Source organism: Canis aureus, chromosome 3 (genome assembly GCF_053574225.1).
Source record: "Canis aureus isolate CA01 chromosome 3, VMU_Caureus_v.1.0, whole genome shotgun sequence".
Classification (NCBI taxonomy): Eukaryota; Metazoa; Chordata; class Mammalia; order Carnivora; family Canidae; genus Canis; species Canis aureus.
In genome coordinates this window covers 55,680,013-55,696,933 of record NC_135613.1, presented here as the reverse complement: position 1 = coordinate 55,696,933, position 16,921 = coordinate 55,680,013, and the positions used below count along the sequence as shown (strand labels likewise).

At 52.9% G+C, this 16,921-nt stretch overlaps 1 protein-coding gene across 1 annotated transcript; it reads right to left on the bottom strand.

The window, feature by feature from the left end:
- Positions 1-2,162: 2,162 nt before the first annotated feature.
- On the bottom strand, positions 2,163-11,141 carry CCDC42 (coiled-coil domain containing 42). The gene is made up of 7 exons (XM_077892675.1): positions 10,851-11,141; positions 10,485-10,590; positions 10,129-10,233; positions 8,403-8,600; positions 5,780-6,001; positions 5,499-5,657; positions 2,163-2,439 (listed from the first exon to the last, which is right to left on the bottom strand). Exons 1-7 carry the CDS (start codon positions 10,931-10,933, stop codon positions 2,362-2,364), a joined length of 951 nt encoding a protein of 316 aa, XP_077748801.1. The 5' UTR covers positions 10,934-11,141; the 3' UTR covers positions 2,163-2,361.
- Between the last annotated feature and the right edge of the window lie 5,780 nt (positions 11,142-16,921).

The window sequence follows — 16,921 nt, the reverse complement described above, 5'->3', positions numbered from 1 at the left end:
ATGTGTCTGGGAGCCCAAGTCTGTCCTGAACAGGCAGGCATGAGCTTCTTTCTGTGGGTCCAGGGCCCAGGGCTGAAGTGCCTGGGGGCAGGAGCAAGGGTCTGTCCATGGCCGCTGCCCCCTGCCACTCCTCAGTGGGAAGTTCAGGAGGATCTCTGGGCTTTCTGCATGTGCTCTGCCCTCGTCTGTGGGCTTGGGAAGGAGTTTGTGGATTTGTGGCTTTGCCTGTAATCAAGAAATCTGCCTAGACCCACAGAATTTCTCCTCCCCAGCTGGGCCTGGGCCCCTTTTTGAAACCTGAAAAAGTACGGTAGTATCAGAGTGACATATACACACATGTGTGTGAACACGTGTGGGGTAAGATAAGCCTGGGTGTGATCGCAGGGATTCGAAGTGTGACTCTTTACAGTTCCCCCCATTTCAGTGAAGCAGGAAACCTGATACTCCAAGGATGAGGAGCAGGAGGGAGAGGAGGGAGGGGAGGGAGGAGGAGGAAGGGAAGGAGGGAGAAGGAGGAGGGGTAAGGGGGATAGAGGGGCAGGGATGGGGGCAAGGAGGCAGAAGAGGGAGGGAAGGGGGAGGGAAAAGAAAGAGGGAGGAAGGAGAGGATGGAGGAGGATAGAGGAGGAGGGGGAGAGAGAAGGAGGAGGGAAGATGGGAAGGAGGGGGGATGGGGAAGGAGAAGGAGGGAAAGGACCTGGGGCAGGGCTGAGGGAACCCTAGGCCTCCCAGGAAGTGGGTTCAGTCCTGGCAGTCTAGACATCTCGACCCCCCCACCTCTAGGACACAGCAGAAACCAGGGGGGATTTGTGTCTGGGGGTGGGGTTGGGGGAATGGTGTGCCCTGGACCCTCTCCCACCTCCCAGGACATAGCCCAGGAGGCTCACAGGTGAGAGGAAGCTATTTTAGAGGCACACCCTTCACCCGCAAACCCGTTTCTGGAGGGCCCTGATGCCCATTCTCCTTCTGGCGGGAGTCTCTACCCATTCCCCTCCGAGTACCAGCCCCAGAACTCGCCATCCCGGGTTTTCGAGAGGGCCTCTGCCTCTTGCCCCTTCCAGAGAGAAGTCCCTTTGGCCAGGAATACCACCGCCCTGGCCCTCACCTGTGACAGAGGAGACACAGTGTGGATGCTTGGGGCCAGGGCAGCTCGGCCAGGCTGCTCTGTAGTTCTCCGAGTTTCTCTTCCTGGGTGTTTCCAGAAAGGGGGCATGGGGGTCCTGGAAAGGCTCTGTGGGAGGTTTGGGGGACCTGGCATGAAGCGCACACCAGCTTGCACTCAGTCACGGAGGCCAGGACTGCTACACCCTCCTGCAGAGAAGGGGCATCCAGCTTCTGCCACTCAAGCCCTGGGCCAGGTGAATCACCTGGAGGGCTTATTAAAAAGCCCAGGTGGGGGCACCTGGGTGGCTCATTGGATGAGCGTCTGCCTTCAGCTCAGGGTGTGATCCCAGGGTCCTGGGATGGAGTCCCACATAGGGTTCCCCGCAGGGAGCCTGCTTCTCCCTCTGCCTGTGTCTCTGCCTCTCTCTGTGTCTCTCATGAATAAAATAAAAATCAAGAAAGAAAGAAAAGAAAGGAAGGGAAGGAAGAGGGAAGGAAGAGGGAAAGGAAGGGAAGGGAAGGGAAGGAAAGGAAAGGAAAAAGAAGGAAGAAAGAAGAAAAGAGTGAGCCCAGGTGACTGGGTCCCACCCTCTGAGTTTGACTCTCTGGTCTGGGGCGGGGCCTGAACATTTGCATTTCTAATAAGCTCATAAGTTGCTGAGCTCCTGTAAGGTGGTGTCTCCAGGTGTATAAAAATGAGGGCTACCTGCTGCCCCCAGTGCTCTCAGCGGGGATCCCGCAGACCCTCTGGATCTGCTCCGCTATCTGCTTTGGTGGAGAAGGAACAATGCTCCCACCTTCCGAGAAGCAGACTGGCTGAGGGAGCAAAAAAAAAAATTTTTTTTTTTTTGTTTTTGAGTGATAGAGGAAAGAAGGGTCCTATGTACTCATCCTGCTGCTGGTCTATGTCTGTGTGCAAGCCCAAGGCCTAGGAGATGCCAGGCCTGAAGTTTGTTTTTCTAGTCCTCAGACTACCTCAGTGGCCAGCTTCAAGAGGGCGTGGTTTTCTCCCCTCGGTGGATTGTCTTCCCCGTGAATAAACCAAAAAGAGACAGAACTTAGAAACCATCATCTTACAGAATTTAATGCTCAGGGATGGGGATGGTTGGAGGCCTGATGGGGGACATAGCACAGGGTGTTCGCTAGCAGAACGACAAGGGGGGTCCCAGAAGGCTGGGCTGCGCTAATGGGACCACAAGCTCACCAGGAACTTAGTCTCTCTGAGTTGCTGTCTCAGAACATTCTAGAACTGCAGCCTTAAACCCGGATTTGCTGCTGTTCCTTCTTCCTCACCTCTGCCCAGATGTCTGACAGATCCTGGATAAATTGCTGGATCTAATAAGGCAAGGGGACCAGAGTTAGCCCGCCGGGCAACAGGCCACGTCATCCATCCCCAAACAGACCATGTCCCAGCCTTCCCTGTGTGCCTTCTAGTCTGCTAAGCCTGATGCTTCAACCAGAATAATCATCAAATAAGGGAAAGTGGCCTCAAGAAGGCAGTCACAGGGGGATCCCTGGGTGGCTCAGCGGTTTAGCGTCTGCCTTTGGCCCAGGGCACTATCCTGGAGTCCCGGGATCGAGTCCCACGTTGGGCTCCCGGCATGGAGCCTGCTTCTCCCTCCTCCTGTGTCTCTGCCCCTCTCTCTGTGTCTCTCATGAATAAATAAATAAAATCTCAAAAAAAAAAAAAAGTTCCCAGACACCCACGCAAAGGGTTCTGTGGTCAAGTTAGCTTCAGAAACATTACCTGCTTGGAAACTCAGGGCAGAACCATAGCAAAGACAGCAAAGTCCTGTGTGTGAAGACCACCTGACTTTGCTTCGCTGAGAGTTTTGTAAACGTATCAGCCCATGGACTCCTTCGATTCCACCACAGGAGATGTACCCACCTTTGGGGGTCCTAGGATTTGCCAAGCACAGTTTGGAAAGTGCTGCTCCGGACAGCTTGGGCTGGGCTGCGTTCAGAGCTAATGCCTGGCCTTCCGTGACACAGGACGTGGAATTCAAATATTCTCAGGCCTTTGGCAGAACCGTGTTTCCTAACTTGTACTGAGGCACCATGCTCCTCACTCTAGGGAAGTGGCTGCCTTCCAGAACCCGTGCTTGGATGTATCTTAGGGATGTTGTTGGGCACATCCTGCACTGGGAGTCTCCGCAGCCTCCTTGGGAGATTTCAACCAGACTGAAGCACTGGGAGACATTTGCTCTGAGCACATCTACATTTTCTCATGTCAGTACAGGAACCACGTGTTGCTTTTCCTTCTTGTTACCAGACGATGCACAACCAGCTACTGACTCTGTGGAGCTACTGTCCTTTACGATCCAAGAATCCACAGTCTGTATTTTTCACTTGGGCCTGGACATGAGGTTGCAACTCCGGTTTTCCCAGGCCCTTGGTTTTTCATTTTTTCAGCCTAGTTGATCATGCGTACGTCTGTCGATAGGCTCCCATCCTACGGCGATGGGGTGGGATATTTTAAAAATAACTTGAGCAACAGGAAGTGTTCTTGTAGCTACAGATGGAGGTTGAGAGGGAGTTAGCTCAAAATCTGCAGGGGATGGACCGGGAGCCAGGCTGTGGGCAGGGAATGCTTGGGCGGGTCAGGGAGCTGGAGGTGGCCACCTCCTGCCCCATCCTGTGTCACAATAGTTCAAGGCGAGGATCCACGAGTCCCTGAGACCCCAATACTGGAGACAGGGGTCTGCAGGGGCAATCCTTTTCTGATAATACAAATACATTATTTGTCTTTTTCTCTCTTGTTCTCTCATGAGTGTAGAGTGGCCTTTACCAGAGTGGGGTGTTTCCATGACATGGCTCAGTCACCACCAGGATGCATGCAGAAGCAGATGGGAGAACCCACCTGTTGTCCACGAAGCCAGCCATTAAGTGGATTTGCAAAAGTGCCCCTTGTCCCACAAAGTAATTTTTTGAAAATGTAGTTTTTCATCAAGCATGCTTCCTGTCGTCGTTTGAAAAATGGATTATCTTTAATTTTTCTGTTGGAGTTTCTAACATGGTAAATATCAACAGCATAAGTCATACAAACAAAAGCTCTTGGTGGGGGTGGGTGTCTGCTCTTCAGTAAATTTTAAGAGTGTACAGGCCTCCTGATAGCAAAAAGTTTGAGGATTGCTCAACTTGTGGAACAAGTTTCTTATTAATCGCCTTCCACTGTCAATAGTTCTGCTCTACATACTTGGAGCTGCAGGCTGATTGTCTGGTTTGGGGAAATCCCTCTTCTGGGCTGCTCAGTGGGTAATATCCTTTACATTTCGTGAGCTTTGCTTTTTTATTTTTATTTTTAAGAAAGATTTATTTATTTATTTGAGAGAGGGAGAGAGCACAAGTGTGCAAGCGGGGGGAGAGGCAGAGGGAGAGGGAGAGAGAGAATCTCAAGCATACCCAGCGCTGAGCGCAGAGCCCGACACGGGGCTGGACCTCATGACCCTGTGATCACAACCCCATCTGAAATCAAGTATTCGACGCTTAACTGTCTGAGCCACCCAGGTGTCCCCATGTTTTACTTTCTTGTTGTTGTCAAACAGGTGAAGTACCTTCCCGTCGTCCATGGCTTTTATTGGCTTGTGTTTCATATTCATTCGCTGCTTAGTGAGCACCTACTGTGTCCCAAGCACTGTTCTAGACACGGAGACACAGTTAGAAACAAGACAATGACAAATCTCAGCCTTCTGGAGCTCACATTCTGTTATTTCACAGCAGAGCCCCGGGCTTTTGCCAAAGGAATGAAGAATTAGTCATGGTTTTCCACATGTCACGAGAAGCATGGCTAATGCATCTGCCTGTACAGAGTTGCCCAAACTGTGGGATATGTGCACCTGTGGTGAGAAGCAAGATGGTTTGGGGTCGCGCATGTGTATAGCATCAAACAGCTTTGAATCATACGGTGAGAAGGGTTATTTTGGTTATTTCCTTTCAGTTACTACTAAAGTTGCTGATTTCCCCTCCCACCTCACTCCCCATTTTTCTCTTTTCCCACAGAGTGGGCCTCAGACACGAGCCTTCAGCCTCTCTCCAGAAGTCAGTAGGGCTGTTTGGCACAAGGACTGGATTTAACAATGGGTCCCTGCTACTGCCCGTGTTGAGTGCAGTCAAGAGGGTCTTAGCGCTCACGTGGTGGTTCTCCAAGGGCAGAACCCAGACCAGCACCATCACCTGGGAACTTGTTGAAAAATGGGAATTTGTGGGTTCTCATCTCAGACCTACTAAGTCAGACACTCTGGAGGTGGGGCTCGACAACACTTTCCAGCCCCGAGGTGACTCCGATCCTTGTTAAAGAATTTAATTGAACTCTGGGGGGTTCATTCTTCCCACCTGGGCCGATGGCCAACTGTGGCTCAGTAGACCTGGGGGGGGGGCGCTGCGCCCCCTCTTACCATGTCCAGCTGTTTGTGCGTGTCCTCCAGGGACACAGTGGTGGTCTCCTTCAGCTGCTTGCTCACGATCTGGAAAAGGTTCAGTGTGGCCATCTTAATGGTGCCAAGCAAGAGGGTCTTCTTGGCTGCAGTGTTCTGGATGTGTGCCCAGCGAGATTCCTGCGGAGCGGGTGGGGCCAGGACGTGAGCAGGGGACATGGGTGTGTGTGCATGCGTGCCATCCTTGTCCCCCCCCCCGCCCCGCCCTGAAGCCCCCAGCCCCCCTGGGCCCCTGCCCTCACCCAGATGATGACATCGCTGCGGGCTCGGTCGAAGCGCATCTGTAGACGCGCCAGTTCGTTGTTGTGCTGCAGGATCTCGTCATCTTTCTCCTCCATGTAGCGCGCCAGCCTCGCCTTGGCCCGCTCGATCTTCTCCTGGCCCTCCTGCGCCGACTGCATGAGGTCCTGGTGCATGCTTACCAGCGTCTTGTAGCGTGAAATCACCTCGTGGATCTCCTCGAACTGCAGAGGGGAGGGGGAGCTCTGCTCACTGCACTGCTGCCCCCCACTCCGCCCACCCCCACCCCCTGGGGCTGATGAAGGACCGCCCCCTGCGACTCCCTGCTGAGATGCCTCTGCCTAGCCTAGCTTGGAGACCCTACTCCAAAGTCGAAGGACACTGGTGTCCACCTGTTCACCCTCCTGGGTTAGTATGGCCATGGGATGTGTGTTCCGGGCAGGTACAGCTGGAGCTGGGGTCCTCGGTGGGCATGTTGGGGTCACCTGGGAGCTTTAAAAAGGACACAAGTCTGGGTCTACCTCCAAGAGATATATTTTAATAAAGAGGTTGGAGGTGGTCCCTGGCGCCTGAATTTTCCAAAAAGATCCCCTTGGGGCACCTGTGTGGCTCAGGTCGTGATCCCGGGGTCCTGGGATCAAGCACCCCATTGGGCTTCCTGCAGGGAGCCTACTTCTCCCTCTGCCTCTCTCTCTCTCTGTCTTTCGTGCATGCATAAAGAAATTAAAAAAAAAACTTTTTAAAGGCCCCCCTCACCCCAGGTGATTCTAGAGGACTGCTGGCTGGGGTTTGGAGTTTGGGGGTTGAGGAGCTGCATGAGACATCTCCTAAGGAAATAATTACATCCAACAAGAATGTACAGAGAACCGCTTATAGGCCACACCATGAGCTCAGTGCTAGGGACAGAGCAGGAGATAAGAAAGCCAGACCCTGCCCTTGGGGTGGTGTGGAGGGAGGACAGACAGGGAAAGAGTTATAACACAGACTGATAAGCCCTATCTATGATGGGGTGGGGCTGGTCCGAGACCCTGGTGACATCTTCAGCATAAGGCTTTCTGGTATTTGTTCACGTTTGCTGAGGTCCCCCTCTGGTGGGGGCTGTAGACGGTACCGGCAGGGCAGGTGGCCTGCCAGGTCCGGAGCCACGACACTCTGACCTGACCTCGCAGGCCGGGCACCCTCCCTCTGTAGAGGGTGGTGTGAGCGCCAGTTCCAGGACGCCAACTCACCTCCCCAGGGGTTGATCAAAGTGTGCCTTCCAGCAACCCAGGGGACAGTCCCTGAGTGCTCCCTGCATCTCCTGCCATTCCCAGTGATAGACTGGCGGGCGTTCCGGACCACCCTCCTGGCCTTTCCATGGATATGCCCCTGTGGGGAAGGGCCACCCACGGAGGAGGTGGGAACAGCCGGGAAAGGTTTCCCGGCAGGAGGGAAAGGATGCTGAAATGAGACCAGAGGTATGAACCGAAGCTGGCCAGCCAAACACAGGTGGGGGAAGGTGAGGACAGGTAGAGGGAGCAGCCCGTCTACAGATGATGGTGCGTGTGGTGAATTCAAGATGCCCAGGAGAGCTTAATATGAATAGCCTGCATTCAAGATGGGGAGAGACAGATCCACCTGGAGGAAGTAGAAAAAAATGCCCAGTCACCCCTGAGGAGGAGTGTAGAGTCCTCTGTTAAAGGATTTTAGGAAGCAGAGGTGCCTGAGTGGCTCAGCGGTTGAGCATCTGCCTTTGGCTCAGGGTGTGATCCCTGAGGTCCTGGGATCGAGTCTCCGCAGGGAGCCTGAGTCTCCCTCTGCCTGTGTCTCTGCCTCTCTCTCTGTGTCTCTCATGAATAAATCAATAAATAATCTTAAAAAAAAAAAAAAGGAAAGAGAGAGGAAGAGGGGTGAGGGATCACACTGGCTGTCGACCGTGGGACAGGCTGGTGGCCAGGAATAAGGCAGCATTGAACTCCGGATGAGGTACATCGGGGGTCTGGATGAGGAAAAGGCAGGGGCTGAATTCCAGAAATACTTAGGAGGCAGAATAGACCAGATCTGCTGATTGATGGCTGCAGGGAGGGAGGAGGGGGAGGCAGCTAGGATGAGGCCCGGGTTCGGGGCCTGGCTGTGGGTGGGAAGGCCACTCCAGGGGCAGGACTGGCCTCGGCGGCCAGGAAGCTGATGAACTGAGCTGGGGACTCCAGACCGCGGGCGGAAGGGGCATGAAGCTCAGAGCCAGACTCAGGCCAAGCTCCACGGTCATGAGACGCACCTTATCGCAGGTCTGAATCTGAGTCTTGTCTTATCATTTACTTGCTGCTTTGATACGTGGTCTCCCTGGCTTGCCCTGCCCCATTATGAGTGGACCATGTGGGTGCAACAGGTAGTATCTTAGCACAGACGAACTAACACAGATTTGGGCCCCATATACGTTAGAACACACATTAGTTCCATATGGAAACTGCTGGAACTTCAGAAAGCTGTCCATCCTCCCACCCCTGGCACCTGATCAACACCTCGCACCTGGCTCCCCCTGGTAGGGGTCCCTGCCTGCTGTGGTCACACCGGGGCGTGAGAGGCATCCGGGGGAGGCCCCAAGAATTGCCCAGGGAGAAAAGTGCACAGTCAGGGACCGCTCACCTCTGAGTTCTCCACCACCTTCTCCAGGTACTTGTTGAAAATGGAGTAGTCCTGCAGCTTGATGCTCAGCTTCTGGTGCTCCAGCCTCAGGGCCGCCATCTCCTGCTTGGCCTTGGCCAGCTCGCGCACCCGCTGCCTCTTCAGCTCCCGCTCCTTGTTGGCTTTCTTCAGGGCACGGATCCGTTTCTGGTCGTTCTCCTGGGGCGGAAGAGGTGGCACTGGTGGGACGCTGGCCCTGTCCTCCCCTCTGTCTGCCTGGGAAGGCAGGGATCGCTGGGCCAGGAGGCCTGAATTTTCTCCCGATTTGGTACATGGGACCGAAATTTCTCCAACTGCAGAAGTGAGAGGCTCGAGCCCCTCTCTTTCAAGAGCTGGGGCAACAGTGCTCCAGCCACAGGGAGGGGGGACAGGAGGCAGCCCTGCAGGGCAAGGGCCGCTCCGGAGAACCCGTTCCCATGGCTCAGACTGGCATCAGGCTGAGGCTGCAGCAGGTGGTACAGGTGACTGATGTCTTCAAAGAAAGACACCAGGCTCAGCTCCGGCAACCAGACTGACACCTCGTTCTCCTTCATTCTGCAAAGTCCTCCCTGCATGGTCAGGGGGCATGTGCACCCCTCACCGTGCACCCGTGTGGCGCCTCTTCCTCTTCAAGGGCTCTAGTGATGCCACACGGATAGAGGACCCTTGGAGGGAGGTGGAGAAGGCACAGGGAGGATTTGCTCTGTGCCCCAGAAGCCCAGGAGAGGACCAAAGATCCCCTAAACCAGTGGCTTTCAAGTCCAGTTATGTGTCACAACCCCCTGGGGAGTTTTTGTGAAATGCAGTTGCTGGCACCCATCCCTACCCCAAGGCCTGCTGAAAGCAAAGAGAGACTCCTGGGGGTTCCGTATTTGGACCAGTTTTCCAGGATTTCCAGGCTGCTGGGCCTCTGGCAGCTGTTGGAGAAGCTCTCACCCCCCCCCCCCATCTCCTGCCGCTCTGCACATGCTCCACTACTTTTCTCCGAAGGCTGGGACCCCTGGAGAACGTGCTAGGCGTACTAGGCCCATCAGCTTCCTCTCCCACCTGGAGTAGGTGCAGACCGAGACAGGCACTGTTAAGAGCACGCTCCCTGCCCCGAGGCAGAGGCCAGGGACCCCCCGGAGCTGGGCCAGGCCCTTCAGGCTCTATCAGGGCCAGCGGGAGCCAGTCTAGAGAAATCTGGATGGTCAAATGGCTCTGCTAAGACCTGATGGAGAGTTGTCTCCGGCTGGACTCTGGTGCCTGGTCCTTCCACCAACCCCTGCCTGGACCCTCAGTGCGAGGGCAGAGGGGTGGGGGTGGGGGTGCCCGGGACTGAAACCCTGTCTGATTCATCTTTGTACCCCCGCCTGCCGAGCCTTGACAGTGGCAGGTGCATTCACTTGTCATCCTCCACCCACGCCTTCAGTCCCCAGAGACACTGTACGTGCCAGGTACAGGCAAGGAGATGGGGAAGCGCAGTCTAGAAGGGCTCAAAGTGACAGGGAGACAGGAAATGGCAAACAGTGATGAGCGGGGACTTAAGAGGAGAAGCCCCAGGCCTTGCTGAACAGTGAAGAGATGCTAACTCAGGGTAAGGAGTCAAAAAGGAGGGGGAGGGAGAAGGGGAGCGGAAGGAGACAGGTGGATGGAAAGAGAAAGGGGAGAGAGAGAGGAGGGGGGAGGAGAGAGGAGGGGCTGTCTGCAGGGTGGGGGGCCCTCATACCTGGATGAACTGCTCAAACTTCTGGATGTGGGCCTTCAGCTGAGCCTCCTTGATGCCCAGCTCCTCCCAGCGCAGGTTCAGCGTTTCCATCCTGCGCTGAAACGTCTTGGGGCAGGGGGAGCGGAGAGGTCAGGGGCCCCCCTGCACCTCTGCCCCCAGGCCACCCACTTTCCACCTCACCCAGGCTTCAGAGCAGGGCATCCCAGGACCCTGCTGCCTCCCAGGCTCAGATCCTTTTTCTCTCCCCAGAGAGAACACAGAAGCTTCACCCAGGATCCCCCCACTCCAGCCACTGCCACCCACGAACTGGGGGGCTCCAGGAGGGCCCTTCCCGCACTGCACTCCTAAGTCCCCACCTCCTTCTTCTGCTCCATGGCTCGGTGCATGATCTTGGCCTCCTTCTTCTTCTCCAGGAGCCGGATGGATGGGGACTCCAACTGCTCATCAATGTTGGGGAACTTCCTGCCCAGGTGAGAGAGCAGGTGGGTTCTGAGCACCCCGGGGAGAGGAGGCGAGGGGCCCCATCCCCCACGTGAGGGAGGGCGGTGGCATGGGGAGGGCTGGGTTGGCATCCTGGGAGCACCCCAGGGCTGGGGGTGAGGGTGGTGGCGGTGGATTGGTGCCGGGGTGAGGAGGCAGGTGCTTTGGGGTGTGTTGTTATGGGGGGCAGAGGGGACAGGCTGGGAGCGGGCTGTGGGAGGCCCCAGCCCCCAGACACTCACTGCAGCAGTTGTAACAGGCGCTCCCCATACTGCAGCCGAAAGTACTCAGCGAGGTCCTCCTCCTCCATGATGCCCAGGCTCATGGTGCTGCTGGCCTAGTGGCGCCCCAGCGCCGGGTCCCCGCAGTCACACGGTGGCCCAGGGGTGTGGCTGGGCTCTCGCTTCTCCCTTCCTCCTGCTTCGCAGGGTCCCACGGAGGATGGGGGGTCTGAGGGCCTCGGGAAAGGCAAAGGAGGCTGGAGGCTGGGATCGCCGCTCAGGATGATGTGGTGGGAAGTGAAGGGAGATCTGGTTACCTGGCAACCGGCCTCCTGGTTCTGTGGACCAGCTGCGGAACCGCTTTGCTCTCTGACCCTTGTCCCCGCTGACCCTGGGCCTGCTGGAATCCTGGCTCTGCTCCTGCATTTCCACCCCCCTCCGCACCCTCACCCCAGGAACCCCGGGGAGAAGCTGGGCCTGATGAGATGCTGGCATCCAGGCCTGGGAGGCCAGGGTGTGGGTGCCCATGGCCCAAGACGGGGGCTTTGGGGGAGGGCTGTCCTGGGCGGTTCAGGGGTGTGTGTGAGGGTGAGCCAGGGGCGGGGATGGGACAGAGGGCCCACAAGACAAGGAGGCAGGGTGGGAGGGGGCCGAGCTTGAGAACCAGATGGGGGGCGAGGGAGGCGCGTGGAGATAGGCTGGGAGCCTGGTTCCGGAGAGGCCGCCGCCCCCAGGGACGTGGAGGGGCCCGGGGTGTAGCCAACCCAGGGCCAGCGCCCTCAAAATAGGAAGAAAAGCCACACCCTGGGGCGTGTCCGGCCCATATTGACACGCGTCCCTCATGAGGGCTGCCTCCTTGGATCCCACCAGCGGCCTGTGCATAAGTTCATGGGGGTGGGGGGGTCCAGACTCGAGGCCCCCTGGGAGCTGGGCGCCCAGGAGTCGCGGATGGGGTGAGGGGAGGGTGACGCCCGCGGCCTCCCTCCCGTCGCTGCCGCGGGACACCGGCTCCCGGCTGCTCTGCTCGCCGTCCCCTCCGTCCCCCGTCCCCCGTCCCCCGCCGGGCGCGGCCGCTCCGGGTCCGGGGCGGGGTTCCCTCTCGGCCGGGCGGCTCCGGGCGCAGGGAGCAGGGAGCAGGGAAGCCCACCCCGGGGCGCGCCGGTCCTCTGGCGCCCCCTGCTGGCCCCCGACGGGCCCCGAGGGGAGGCGCGGTTGCCGGCGCTGCCCCGCATCCCCCTCCACCGCCAGTCCCTTCTCCCCAGCCCAGCTCTGGAGCCCGCCGGGGCCCCGGGGCCAGGGGAGGGCAGGGCAGCCCCCTCACACCCTCACACCCTCTCCCCCCACCAAGCAATGGATCTCACCAGGGGCGCCCCCAAGGAAATAGATCCAGCAGGGTGACAAGGGCGCCAGCAAGGTGCTCCGCAAAGGGGGATGCTTCTCTCCTTGTTTGTCCCGGAGCCTCGCGCAGCCAGTTTGGGCTCTACCCTCCTCTTCCCCTTGAGGAGGGGGCTGCCTGCTTCTCGCATCACCTGTTCGCCCTGCTGCATGGGCGCACCCTCGGGTGCACCTAGAGAATCAGGTGGCCCCGGGGCCACATCCGCGCACACAGGTAGCAGCTAAGGGCACCCTCACCTCCTCCGCGTGCATCCCTCTTTCTGTTGCTTCCTCCGTACCTCTCATGAGAACCTTCCTCTCCATCACCCACCACCAGCCCTCTCTGGGGTCTGCCTGCCCTCCCCAGGGTTGGGGGGTGGGTAGGCATGGGGAAGATGCAGGGCTGTCTGCGATTCTTAGAACTCCCTCCTCTTCCTTCCCCGGGTGAGCCCCGCTTCCCTGCCCTCTGCCCCCACCCCAGTCCTTGTTGGTCTCCATATTTGCCTCGGACACATCTAGTACAATCTCCTGTGGGACTTAGGTCTGTTGGGAAACAGCAGGCATTTCTGTTCTCTCCATTCTAGCCTCCCTCTGAGACAATATCTGCTTCGAAAGGTCAGGAGGGACATAGCAGGAAAATAAAAGATCTAGGTTAATGTCTTAAAAAATGGTATCCTGCCATGCAGAACAGCACAGTGCTGGGCACACGGTCCCGCACTGGTTTGGGTCCTCGGTGTTTCAATGGCTTAACAAGATCTAATTTTGTTAAATGCTTTTTCTTTTTTAAAAACATTTATTTTTATTTTTTAAAGATTTTAAAAATGTATTCATTTGAGAGATAGAGCATGGGCAGGGGAGTGGGGGTAGGGGGAGAGGGAGAAGCAGGCTCCCTGCTGAGCAGGAAGCCAGATGCACCTGGATCCCAGGACCCCAGGATCATGACCTGAGCTGAAGGCAAAGTTTTAACTGACTGAACTACCCAGGTGCCCCTCTTTCTTTCTTTCTTTCTTTCTTTCTTTCTTTCTTTCTTTCTTCTTTCTTTTTCTTTCTTTCTCTCTCTCTCTCTCTTTCTTTCTTCTTTCTTTCTTTTTCTTCTTTCTTTCTTCTTTCTTTTTGACCTATTTATTTGAGAGAGAGAGCACGTGCTTGTGGCGGGATGGTTTGAGGGAGGGTCAGAGGGAGAGGGAAAGAGAATCTTCAAGCAGACTCCCTACTGAGTGCAGAGCCCAACTAAGGGCTTGATATCACCACCCCAGGATCATAACCTGCGCCAAAATCAAGAGTAGGACTCCTAACCAGGTGGCTCCTGAGCCACCCAGGCGCCCCTCAAATGCTTTTTTTTTTTTTCAAATGCTTTTTCTACATCTATTGAGACAATCATGCGTCCTTTATCATTCATTCTGTTAATATGGTGTCTCACACTTTTTACATGTTAAACCAACCTTGCATCCCAGGGATCAACACCATGTGGTCTTGCTGTATTCTGTTTTTGATGAGTTGTTGAATTCAGTTTCTAGTATTTTATTGATGATTTTTGCATCTATGTTCATCAGATACTGGCCTATAGTTCTCTCAGAGTGTCTTTCCCTTGAGTTTGGTATGTGTGTGTGTGAGACGCTTGCCTCATAAAGTGAGTTTGAAAGTGTCTCTCCTCTTCTATTTTTTGGAAGAGTTTAAGGGGTTTTGGTATTAATTCTTTGAATGTTTGGTAAAATTTGATTATGAGGTCATCAGGGTCCTGGCTTTTCTTTGGAGGTTTTCAATTACTAGTTTAATCGCCTTATTTGTTTTTTGTTATTTATCTGTTAAGCCTATTTCTTGTTGATTGGTTCTGTGTTTACAGGGATTTATCCATTTCTGGGTTATCCAATTTGTATGCACCTAATTGCTCATAATAGCCCATATTCCTTTTAATTTCTGAGGCATCTGTTGTGATGTCTCCTCTTTCATTTCTGTATTCATTTGGGTTTTCTCTCTTTTTTCCCTCAGTCTAGCTAAGGGTTTGTTGATTTCATTTTTTTTTAACTAACTCTTAGTTTTATTGATTTTTTTTCTATTCTCTGTTATATTTATTTCTGCTCTGATCTTTATTATTTTCTTTCCTCTGCTAACTTTGGGGTTCATGTGATGTTCTTCTTTTTCTGGTCCTTTGAGGTGTAAAGCTAGTATTCTCTTTTTTTATATATTTCTTTTTCCTTTTTTTAAAAGAAAGATTTTATTTATTTATTCATGAGAGACAGGGGGGTGGGAAGGTGGGGCAGAGACACGGGCAGAGGGAGAAGCAGGCTCCATGTAGGGAGCCTGATGTTGGGACTCAATCCCAGGACTCCAGGATCACACCCTGGGCTGAAGGCAGGTGCTAAATCGCTGAGCTACCCAGTGATCCCCTCTTTTCCTTTTTTTTTTTTTTTTTTTTTTTTTAAATTTTTATTTATTTATGATAGTTACAGAGAGAGAGTGAGGCAGAGACACAGGCAGAGGGAGAAGCAGGCTCCATGCACCGGGAGCCCGATGTGGGATTCGATCCCGGGTCTCCAGGATCGCGCCCTGGGCCAAAGGCAGGCGCCAAACCGCTGCGCCACCCGGGGATCCCCTCTCTTTTCCTTTAATGTAGGCATTTATTGCTATTAAACTTCCCTCTTAGTACTGCGTTGGTCCATCTCATAAGTTTGTCCTCATTTTTGTCTTGAGATAATTTCTAACTTTCCTTTTGATTTCTTCATTGACCTAGTGGTTGTCCAAGAGTCTGAAAATTTAAACTACAAATGGTTATTGGTCTTAAATATAAATTGTAGATTATGTAGCAAGATATCCAATGAAAATGACACTGCTCTGTTTTCTGTCCCTGGTGAGAGAGCTGCAAAAATATAGCCTTGATGCAATGAGTTGCATAAGCACAGGTGAGCCTTTGGAGACAGTTTAAATTCTGACCAAAAGCATATGGAGTCTTCATTTTCCTGTATCCTTGCCAACACTGTATATTATCAATCTTTAAAATTTTTTTGCCAGTCAGGAGAAAATGATATTTCATTGTTGTTTTAATTTTCCTAATTATTCATGAGGCTATTCATCTCTTCATACGTATAGCTACTTCTTCTTCTGTATGTTTCTTGTTCATATCGATGTGCATTAAGAAATTGTTTTGTATTTTTACTGATTTTTAGGATATAATTGATATGTAAGATATATTGATTATGTCAATATATGTCAATATATAGGATATATTGATTCTGGATAGTAATCCTACGTTTTTGATGGTCTTCTCTACTGATCCTAATTTTTCAATTTTTGATTTCCCCTGACTACACACAATATACTTCCCTCCTCCCATACAATAGCTTTCCCTTAGGACCAGCGCTGCCCAACACACATCTGCAAATATTTTCTTTGTTTTCCTTTTAATTTGCTGATTTCTTTTATCATAGAAATTTAAAATATTTATCTAGCCAAATATGTTGATTTTTTTTTTTTTAATTTTAGGGGGGTGGCTTTGGTGTTTGTTTAAAAAAATCTCCCACACTCGGGTGCCTGGGTGGCTCAGCTGGTTCTTTTGGCTCAGGTCATGATCCTAGGGTCCTAGGATTGAGCCCCACATGGCACTCCCTGCTCAGCTGTGCGTGTGCTCGCTCTCTCTCTCATGCTCTCTCAAATAAACAGAATCTTAAAAAAACAAAAAATAAAGTCTTCCACACTCAAAATTATAAGTGTATGCCAACCCATTTATTTTTAGAATTGTAATTTAAAAATATTGTGTTTTTAAAAATTGTGGTAAGGCACACATCACGTGAAATTGACCATCCTAACCATTTTTAAGTGTACTGTTCAGGATTGTTAAGTATATTTATATTGTGCAACCAATCTCCGGAACATTTTCATCTCACAAAACTGAAACTCTATACCTATTAATCAACATATCCCCATTTCCTCCTCCTTGCCAGCCACTGACAACCACAGTCTACTTTCTGTTTCTATGAATTTGATGACTCTAGGTACCTCATGTAAGTGGAATAATGCAGCATTGTCCTTTTGTGACTGGCTTACTTTTTTTTTAATTTATTTTTTATTGGTGTTCAATTTACTAACATACAAAATAACCCCCAGTGCCCATCACCCATTCACTCCCACCCCCCGCCCTCCTCCCCTTCTACCACCCCTAGTTTGTTTCCCAGAGTTAGCAGTCTTTACGTTCTGTCTCCCTTTCTGATATTTCCCACACATTTCTTCTCCCTTCCCTTATATGACTGGCTTACTTTCCTCAGCATAATAGCCTCAAGGTTCATTTCTGTTGGAGCATGTGACAGGATTTCTTTCCTTTTCAGGGCTGAATAATAATCCATTGTATGTATATACTACACTTTGTTTATCTATTTGTCTGTTTAAAAATTTTTTTTTTAATTTATTCATGAGAGACACACACAGAGAGGCAGAGACACAGGCAGAGAGAGAAGCAGGCTCCACATAGGAGCCTGATGTGAGACTTGATCCTGGGACTCCAGGATCATGCCCTGAGCTGAATGCAGACGCTCAACCGCTGAGCCACCCAGGCGTCCCCATTTGTCTGTTGATAGACACTTGAGTTGCACCCATATTTGCCAATTGTGAATAATGCTGCTATGACCATGGTTGTGCAAATACCTCTTCAAGAACCTGCTTTCAGGATGCCTAGGTGGCTCAGCAGTTGAGCATCTGCCTTTGGCTCAAGGCATGATCTTGGGGTC

Coding starts and splice junctions, on each gene's coding strand:
- CCDC42 (XM_077892675.1), bottom strand. CDS start 10,933: ATGAGCCTGGGCATCATGGAGGAGGAGGACCTCGCTGAGTACTTTCGG. Junction 10,234..10,484: donor CCATGGAGCAGAAGAAGGAG/GTGGGGACTTAG, acceptor CCCTGCCCCAAG/ACGTTTCAGCGCAGGATGGA. Junction 8,601..10,128: donor AGTTTGAGCAGTTCATCCAG/GTATGAGGGCCC, acceptor CTTCCGCCCCAG/GAGAACGACCAGAAACGGAT.